Source organism: Bison bison, unplaced genomic scaffold, assembly GCF_000754665.1.
Source record: "Bison bison bison isolate TAMUID 2011002044 unplaced genomic scaffold, Bison_UMD1.0 scf7180017864291, whole genome shotgun sequence".
Taxonomy (NCBI): domain Eukaryota; kingdom Metazoa; phylum Chordata; class Mammalia; order Artiodactyla; family Bovidae; genus Bison; species Bison bison.
Genome location: NW_011494863.1, coordinates 7,000,359 through 7,010,215, shown reverse-complemented (window position 1 = coordinate 7,010,215; position 9,857 = coordinate 7,000,359). Strand labels below are relative to the sequence as shown.

Sequence of the window (9,857 nt, the reverse complement as noted above, 5' to 3'; positions counted from 1 at the left end):
CTAGTGGTTTTCCCTACTTTCTTCAATTTAAGTCTGAATTTGGCAATAAGGAGTTCATGGTCTGAGCCACAGTCAGCTCCTGGTCTTGTTTTTGGTGACTGTATAGAGCTTCTCCATCTTTGGCTGCAAAGAATATAATCAATCTGATTTCAGTGTTGACCATCTGGTGATGTCCATGTATAGAGTCTTCTCTTGTGTTGTTGGAAGAGGGTGTTTGTTATGATCAGTGCATTTTCTTGGCAAAACTCTAGCAGTCTTTGCCCTGCTTCATCCCATATTCCAAGGCCAAATTTGCCTGTTACTCCAGGTGTTTCTTGACTTCCTACTTTTGCATTCCAATCCCCTATAATGAAAAGGACATCTTTTTTGGGTGTTAGTTCTAAAAGGTCTTGTAGGTCTTCATAGAACCTTTCAACTTCAGCTTCTTCAGCGTTTCTACTTGGGGCCTAGACTTGGATTACTGTGATATTGAATGGTTTGCCTTGGAAACGAACAGAGATCATTCTGTCGTTTTTGAGATTGCATCCAAGTACTGCATTTCGGACTCTTTTGTTGACCATGATGGTGACTCCATTTCTTCTGAGGGATTCCTGCCAGCAGTAGTAGATATAATGGTCATCTGAGTTAAATTCACCCATTCCAGTCCATTTCAGTTCGCTGATTCCTAGAATGTCAACATTCACTCTTGCCATCTCTTGTTTGACCACTTCTAATTTGCCTTGATTCATGGACCTGACATTCCAGGTTCCTATGCAATATTGCTCTTTACAGCATCGGACCTTGCTTCTATCACCAGTCACATCCACAGCTGGGTATTCTTTTTGCTTTGTCTCCATCCCTTCATTCTTTCTGGAATTATTTCTCCACTGATCTCCAGTAGCATATTGGGCACCTACTGACCTGGGGAGTTTCTCTTTCAGTATCCCTGGTATCTATAATTTTCTTGAAGAGATCTCTAGTCTTTCCCATTCTGTTGTTTTCCTCTATTTCTTTTCATTGATTACTGAAAAAAGTTTTCTTTTCTCTCCTTGCATTTCTTTGGAACTCTGCATTCAAATGGGTATATCTTTCCTTTTCTCCTTTGCCTTTAGCTTCTCTTCTTTTCTCAGCTATTTGTAAGGCCTCCTAAGACAACCTTTCTGCCTTTTTGTGTTTCTTTTTTTTAGGGAAGATCTTGATCACTGCCTCCTGTACAAAATCACGAACCTCTATCCACAGTTCTTCAGGCACTCTCTCATGGAGATTAGTTTAGTTAAAACTAAGCAATAACGTCTATAAGTCCACTGGACCAGAAATTCGTGAACCACAACATGTTGTAACATGCTGAAAGTGAGTGAAAGAGCAGGGTTGTCATTGTTACTTTACGTAAAGTGAAAGAACTCTACATTATGCATGCAACAGGGTCTCTTGGGTGCTACATTTGTTAAGTTAAGCCCAACCTAGTGAGGGTGCTGGTGTCACCTTGCTTATTAAAAATGGATATCACATTTTCTTTTGAAAATATTATTAAAGCTTCTTACATTCTTTTCAAAAAGTAAGATAAATAATAGTTCAAATGTTTTTTTCTCCTCACACCTTTCAAAGGTGTGCACTCCTTAGAAGCCATTGCTTAGACATGCTCAGACGAGCAGGAAGGTGATGACATTCAGGAGTTCACAGTGTGAAGCTGAGAGTGGGAAAAGCAATTTTGGTGAATGTAAGCAAAGACAGTAAAAGCTTAGGAAACAGCAGAAATGAATTTTCCCTCTTTAGAGTCCATCTCTTGGAACTTGAAGCTGAACCTCCCATGACAAAATGGGCCAGGGGCTTCCTCACATTTGGGTGATATCCCCACCCTGGGAGGGTTTAGGGGACAGGAAGGAGAAGGCCATGACCAGACTCCAGTTCTGCTCACAACCATTCCTGTCTCTTTCAGACCTGACCTCGTACTTGATAAGATATATTTGAAATGCAAATCTGATCATGTGACCCCCTTCCTCATTCTTTCCCCCAGCCCAAAACTTTCAGTTGGCCACTCATCACTTGGGATAAAGCTGAAACTCCTCACTAGTTTTAGAAAGCACTGTGGACTTGCCTTCTTCAGCCTCATGACTTAAACAGATCTCTACTCATTCTCTCTGCCCCAGACCCACTGCCCATCTGCTTACCCCTCAGATGCTCTTTGTTCTTTACTACCAAAGCCTACTTCCTTGTTCCTAGAATATTCTCCGGACTCCCTACCTCCTTGCCCACAGCCCCTTGAGATCTCGGTGCAGGCATTACTTCCTCAGAGAGACTTCTCCTGGCTTCTGTGAGGATAAAAATCCACGAGGATGGACTCCTCAAGTTCCTGTGCTCCCTGCCCCCACATTTGTAATCTTACATTTATTTGTGCAATTGTTTGGTTAATGCTTGCTCTTACTCACTAGGATTTGGTCTTTGTGAGGGCAGGGAGAATGCTTGTGTCAGGTGTGACATAGTAGTTCCAATGCCAAAAAAAAAAAAAAAAAATAGAGCCTGGCATCTAATTAGGTGCTCAGTAAATAGTAGGTAAATATTTGTGGAATTTGGAACTAAGGGCCAAATGTTAAGAAATAGTTTGCCTTCTCTATAGTACTATTCAGAACCTAGCCTAGCAGAAAGGCAGACAGCTAACCTTTGTGATACTAAGCATCACCATCCCACACCATCCCACTTTGAAATTCATTAATTCTTTCTTTTTCCATACCATATTGTAACTTGTAAGAACATGTATTTTCAGAAGAGGACCAGAAATGCAGGTCACACTGCAGGCCTGAATGAAAAAGCAACAACAGCCCTGCCATGACAATTACCTTTAAATTCCATCTGGAGAGAACTATGTATTTTTTTTTTTTTGGCTCTAGTGCCATAAACTAGGACAGAGATGTGTAGCAAAAAGTTCCCATGAAAGGTTGTACTTCACTTGCCTGTCCTCTAAGCTCTGTTTTAAATTGTTATTTGTTTGCCCCATCTCTCATGCAGTAAATGCCCAGACAACTTTTATTCTAAAATACAGGGTCAGAGAACATCAAGGAGCCCATTCTGACCAAGAGACTCTTTGTTGTATTATATGGAACAGGGAGACAGTAGGGTCTTCCTTGATGAAAGAGCGGGGCCAGGCTAAAAGCCAGGCTAAACTTGAACCTCTGTATTAACTACAAAAGGAAAGGAGAGGAATAATTGAATTGAGCCACAGGGAAAAGTAGAAGAGGAAAAATCTGGCCTTGTAATCAGTGGGCTTGAGACCATAAGTCATCTGGACTTCTTTATGCTTTATGTGATCTTACCTTTGAAACAAAATGATAGTAATAATAGCTACCGTTTTAATACAAAAATTTAAAATAATTTTAAAATTTTATTTATTTATTTTTGACTGCTCTGTGTCTTCATTGCTTTGTGTGGGCTTTAGCTGCGACAAGCAGGGGCTACTCTTCACTGCGATGCTCAAACTTCTCATTGCAGTGGCTTCTCCTGTTGCAGAGCACAGGCTCTAGGCATGCAGGCTTCAGTAATTGCCGCTCTCAGGCTCTAGAGTGCAGTCTCAGTACTTACGGCTCACGGGCTCTAAAGCTCAGGCTCCGTAGTTGTGGCACACGGGATTACTTGCTCTGTGCCATGTGGAATATTCCTACACCAGGAATTGAACCTGTGTCCCCTTGCAGTGTTAGGCAGGTTCTTATCCACTGCATCACCAGGGAAGTCCTGCCGTTTTTTGAGGGTTCATGTTAGCCAGGCATCATGCCCGTGCAATAGTCCATTTCATTCTTGTAAGGACTCTGTTTGGTAGTTATTATCTGTAGCCTCATTCTGCTGCTGGGGAAATAAGGGCTCAGAGAAATTAAGTAACTTGCCAGAGGTTACCAGAGTCAGTAGTCAAACTCAGGTCCGTCTGGTCTTAATCACTCTGCTCATCAACCCCCAGATTGGCTCTGATTCCCATCTTAAAGGCTGAGTCTCCGATGAAAGCCCTTTTCTTGGTCATGGAGCTAGTGAGAGATGCTTTGGGTAGGTTTGTGGGTTCTAGACCCTAAACTATGCTGTGCAGCTATGCTCTATGTTCTTTTACTAAATATTTTCTGTGGAGAATTTTTTAAAATATCGAGAATGGTAGACAGATGCTATCATGCATGTCTAGTATAGAGCAGAGGCTGAATAAATACCTGTTGAATTAACTGAATAATTAAAAAGGATATGGAGAAGAAACAGTTGGAAGAAGTGTGGTAACTAGGCTAAGAGTGGAAACTCCAGTGAAACCTCTAGCAATGCATCATATAATCAGTGACATAAGATGAGATTTGACTGAGATTTGTTCTTGTTCCTTATGACTTGCTCACCAAGTCATTTAGTTAATCTTTTACCCTGGCATTCTATCCAAATGAATTTTTGGATTGCATTATGGTAGGATTTTACTGTATTTTATTTGACAACATTGACTTATATCATTAAAATCTCACTGAGATCACAGGACTTCTCTGGCAGTCCAGTGGTTAAGATTCAGGGGACATGGGTTTGATCCCTGATCAGGGAACTAAGATCCTGCCTGCTGCTCAGCACAGCCACAAATAAATAAATAAATAAGTCTCAGTAGAATCAAGTGCAAAAGAAAAACATAATGGATTTGGCAGGAAAAAAAAAGGAGCATGGCAATTTAATTTTGGCAGATATATTTATAAGACCCTGATATATATATAAGGACCCTGATGCTGGGAAAGGTTGAGGGCATGAAGAGAAGGGAGTAACAGAGGGTGAGATGGTTGGATGGTATCACCAACTCAATGGACATGAGTTTGAGCAAACTTCAGGAGATAGTGAAAGACAGAAGAGCCTGGTATAGTGCAGTCCATCGGGTTGCAAAGTGTCAGACATGACTTAGTGACTGAACAGCAACAACAAATATTTATTTTGCATACTTTAAGGGAAGAAAACAAATTTCCCCACTGTTAATATATCAGAATATGGCAACAATCAATAAAATATTATAAAGGGTGCTTGAATATCATTTGGGATTTTTGTCAGCTGGATAATCACTTCCATTCCTTACATCTAGAATAAATAAAATAAAACTCAGTATCTTCTTAGGCACTTTGCAGTGCGATGGGGCTATTTTCAGAACTTAGGCCTCCCTTGTCAAAGATGATTTTTATTCTAGGGTTACCAAAAAAAGCTGTGCTAGCTGATTGAGCCACCCAGTGGACTTCAGCTCTCTTGTTAGTTCCTAGAATTTAAGATCAGTAAGAGCTCTCCAGAATTGTTGTTTTGTTTATTTATTTATTTATTTTTTACTGTGCCAGGCTTATGCTGCCTCAGGAAATGATGGAGAAAGGAACTAGCCTGGAGCACTTCCTATCTAGTCAGCAGGAACTTTCAGGGGGATGTGAGACCTCCCAGGCTGGGGGCAATAAAGGAGGGTGGAACTCCTGGTCTGGAAGTGTGAGTGGGTAAGCCTTCCTGGAGGAAGGGCTGCTGAGCTGACTTCTGAGAACAGGCAGGAGTTGGCTGGGTTGAGAGTGGGAAAAGGTCCCTCCAGACCAGCTAGAAAGATACCCAAGAATGAGAGCCTGATGAAAGAAGTAACTGAGAATGTACGTATAAGAAGATTGGGTTTTAACCTGAAGTTGATCTGGTGGGCAGGTGTTCATACAAGGTTTCTTGGGTGCTTTCTATGTGGCAATCACAGCTGTAAGTAGCTTCATGAGATTGGCATCTATGAGGAGAATATCCCACAAGACCAGAGGCAGAGACTCTGCTGAATTCATGCCAGAATTGATAGGTGTCTGGATTAGGATTGTGATTATGGAAAAGGGGAAATGGGACAGCTTTGAGAGATGTTCAGAAGATGAAATAGACAGGAATTGGTGCTGAATCCACCTGGTATTGATCTGGTATTGCCCCTTATTTCTTAGAAGGCTCATGGTCTGTGCATGGTCATGGCATGCAAATTTCCTTGAGCTGTCTTAAAGGAAGAGCATGACCATAGCCAAGGGACACACTCTGGTGCCCCTAGGAGGAGGGCAGTCAAGGCCTACAGATTTACTGGCAAGTTTTAGAAATGACTGACTTAAATGGAGAACCTATCCTATGTCAGATAATATACTATAGCATTTACGTAGCTTCATTTAATATTCCAGCTACTCAGAAAAGTAAGCAATACCTGCCGAGATCAGAGGTTGTTATTCTCTCACTAAGTCGTGTCCGACTCTTTGTTACCCCATGGTCTGCAGCATACCAGGCTTCCCTGTCCTTTACTATCTCCTGGAGCTTGCTCAAGCTCAGGTTCATTGAGTCAGTGATACTATCTAACCATCTCGTCCTCTGTCATCCCCTTCTTCTCATGCCCTCAATTTTTCCCAGCATCAGGGTCTTTTCCAATGAGTTGGCTTTTCGCATCAGGTGGTCAAAATATTGGAGCTTCAGCATCAGTCTTTCCAATGAATATTCAGGATTAATTTCCTTTAGGATTGATTGGTTTGATCTCCTTGCTGTCCAAGGGACTCTTAAGAGTCTTCTCCAGGACTACAGTTCAAAAGCATCAGTTCTTTGGCACTCAGCCTTCTTTATGATCCAACTCTCACATTCATACATGACTACTGGAAAAACCATAGTTTTGACTAGATGGACCTTTGTTGGCAAAGTGATATCTCTGCTTTTTTAATATGCTGTCTAGGTTTTTGTCATAGCTTTTCTTCCAAGGAGCAAGTGTCTTTTAATTTCATGGCTGCAGTCACCATCCGCAGTGATTTTGGAGCCCAAGAAAACAAAATATGTCACTGTTTCCATTGCTTCCCCATCTATTTGCCATGAAGTGATGAGACAGGATACCATGATCTTAGTTTTTTGAATGCTGAGTTTCAAGACAGCTTTTTCACTTCCTCTTTCACCCTCATCAAGAGGCTCTTTAGTTCCTCTTCACTTTCTACCTTTAGAGTGGTATCATCTGCATATCTGAGGTTGTTGGTATTTCTCCTGGCAATCCCAATTCCAGCTTGTGATTCATCCAGCCCAGCATTTTACATGATGTATTCTGCGTATAAGTTAAACAAGAAGGGTGACAATATATAGCCTTGGCATATTCCTTTCCCAATTTTGAACCAGTACATTGTTCAATTTCTGGTTCCAACTGTTGCTTCTTGACCTGCATTCAGGTTTCTCAGGAGGCAGGTAAGGTTGTATGTATACCATCTCTTTAAGAATTGTCCACAATTTATTGTGATTCACACAGTCAAAGGTTTAGTGTAGTCAATGAAGCAGAAGTAGATGGTTTTCTGGAATTCCCTTGCTTTTCTATGATCCAACAGATGTTGGCAATTTGATCTCTGGTTCTTCTGCGTTTTCTAAATCCAGCTTGTACCTCTGGAAGTTCTCAGTTCACACACTGTTGAAGCCTAGCTTGAAGGATTTTGAGCACTACCTTGCTAGCGTGTGAAATGAGTGCCATTGTGTAGTAGTTTGAATATTCTTTGGGACTGCCTTTTTTGGGGATTGGAATGAAAACTGACTTTTCCTAGTCCTATGGCCACTGCTGAGTTTTCTAAATTTGCTGACATGCAGAGTGCAGCACTTTAACAGCATCATCTTTTAGGATTTGAAGTAGCTCAGCTGGAATTCCATCACCTCCACTAGCTTTGTAATAGTAATAGTAATTAGTAATAGTAATAGTAATGCGTCCTAAGGCTCACTAGACTTTACACTCCAGGATGTCTGGCTCTAGGTGAGTGATCACACCATTGTGGTTATCCAGGTCGTTAAGATCTTTTTTGTATAGTTCTTCTGTGTATTCTTGCCACAGATCACAGATGAAGAAACAGATTTAGGGTGGTTAAGGGGAACTGTCTAAGGTGCACAGTTGATGTCAGAGGCAGGCCTCAGCTCCAGGCTGCTGACTTCAGAACAAAGCTCTTTAATCACCGAGCTCTGTCATGGTTCTCAAAGAATAAAGATAAAGTACTGCTGGAATTCAGCTCTAAGCTCTGAAGGGTTGCAACATTCACTCATGCATCCACTCAGGCACACAGAAAAACCTAGAGCACCTGCTATTGGGTGACTGCGATGAGGGGTAACATAGAGAGTCTACGGAGTACAGATCTCAAGTACCTGACTGTCTAGGAGCCACGCCTGCTTCCTCCTCTTCAAGCTGTGTGCCCACTGGCATACGACTGAGCTTCTCAAGGTCTCTTTTTTCCATCTGTAATATAGGGATGGTACTACTTCCACTATCTCACAGGGGTATTGTGAGAATTAGACGAGTTGTTGATAGAACTCTTAGAACAGCACCCAGGGAATTCCCTGTCTGTCCAGTGGTTAGGACTCTGCACCTTTACTGCTGAGAGCCTGGGTTCGGAACAGTGCTTGGCACCTTCTAGGAGTTCTACAGGTGTCTTCTGTTTGGCAATGAGAAACAGGAAGTCCTTCCCTTACAGACACAGACATAACATGTCAGATAGTGACAAGAGAGATGAAGGTCCAGTTGGGGAGTGCATGGCCTGGTGGCTGGGGCTGCAGTCTTAGAGAGGTCTTCTGGGTTAATCTCTGATAAAGTGCTGTGATTGTTCTGTGCCCCTAGCCAGTTCCCCTCACTGGCATTTATGGGAAGCACTTTCCTTTAACACGGACCCAGCCTTTGCGGGTTCCCAGGGCTGTGTTGACTTGCGTGTGAACGATGGATTGAAACTGCTGCTGTAATGTAACCCTGACCTGTCTCTTGCAGGAAGGGGAGCATCCCGAGGACAACTGTTTCCACTGCCGAGGGTCGGGCAGTGCCACCTGCTCTCTGTGCCACGGCAGCAAGTTCTCGATGCTGGCCAACAGATTTAAGGAGTCCTATCGGGCCCTGCGGTGCCCTGCCTGCAATGAGAATGGCCTGCAGCCTTGCCAGATCTGCAATCAATAGCCTGTGGGCTTTGTAGGTCTACTTTGATGGCTTCTTCCCTGAAGTTATTTCTGATAAACTGCTCCTCCTCCATCTCCTCCTCCCTCTCCCAGCAAGGAAGCCATGGTGGCTGCAGCACTTCCAGCACTGACACAACTCAGTTACTCAATCACATTTTGTGAGGCTGGTAACTTCTCCATGTGGGTCTAAGTGACAGAGGCATTTTTGAATTAGAGTCTGTTTTGAAGCTGTTCTAAAATGATCCTTCTAGAACCATGCACATGTATCTCACTTGACTTAGCTTAGTTTTCTCCTGGCATAAGTGAACAAATAAATGTACAGTTCAGGCAGCAGGTTGAAGTCATTTTCTGGTTGGGAGTTATTTTGCAAAATTATGCCATGAGAGAGGAATTAAAAAAAACAAACGCATATTTCTTAGGAACTGAATTCCTGAATTTCTCAGGAACTGAAATGCTTATAATGCATTTCAAATTGGTCAAATTGCATTTTTTAATAAAGCAGAAGAGGAAAGGGATGCCCATTGCTGAATGCACTAGCACGTCACTGAAAACAAAATAGGATGTACATGGTTCTTGCTGAAGACAGGCAAGCTGAGGAGGCCTTTTTTTCAAAGTCCTGAGTCTCTCCCTTTGTGATGTGCTTGGGTAATATGCATGTAGGCAACGACCAGTGCTACTTATTAGGACAAGATGAGATAAGATATATCTGTGTGCCTCTGAACTACTGAGGTTATAAGCCAAGTCAAAATCATTTATGATAAATTTGGTGCTTAAGTGTGTGTGTGTGTCTGTGTCTGTCTATGTGTGTGTGTGATATGACTTCTTCCAGCCCCCAAATTATTACCAAATAAATGAATTTATTTTAAGGCTAAGATGTAGCCATGATCTCTTCATAAAAGACTATGGATATATTATAGGTATCTATTGGAAATTAAAAAAAAAAAAACTAACCAAGGCTGTTTAGCAATTAT

At 42.0% G+C, this 9,857-nt stretch overlaps 1 protein-coding gene across 1 annotated transcript in view; it reads left to right on the top strand.

Moving 5' to 3' along the window:
* GRXCR2 (glutaredoxin, cysteine rich 2) overlaps positions 1-8,887 on the top strand; it is a 21,546-nt gene extending 12,659 nt beyond the window's left edge. Inside the window, exon 3 of the mRNA XM_010850454.1 lies at positions 8,705-8,887. Coding sequence (XP_010848756.1) covers positions 8,705-8,887 — 183 coding nt within the window. The remainder of the gene's footprint in view (positions 1-8,704) is intronic.
* Positions 8,888-9,857: the final 970 nt, after the last annotated feature.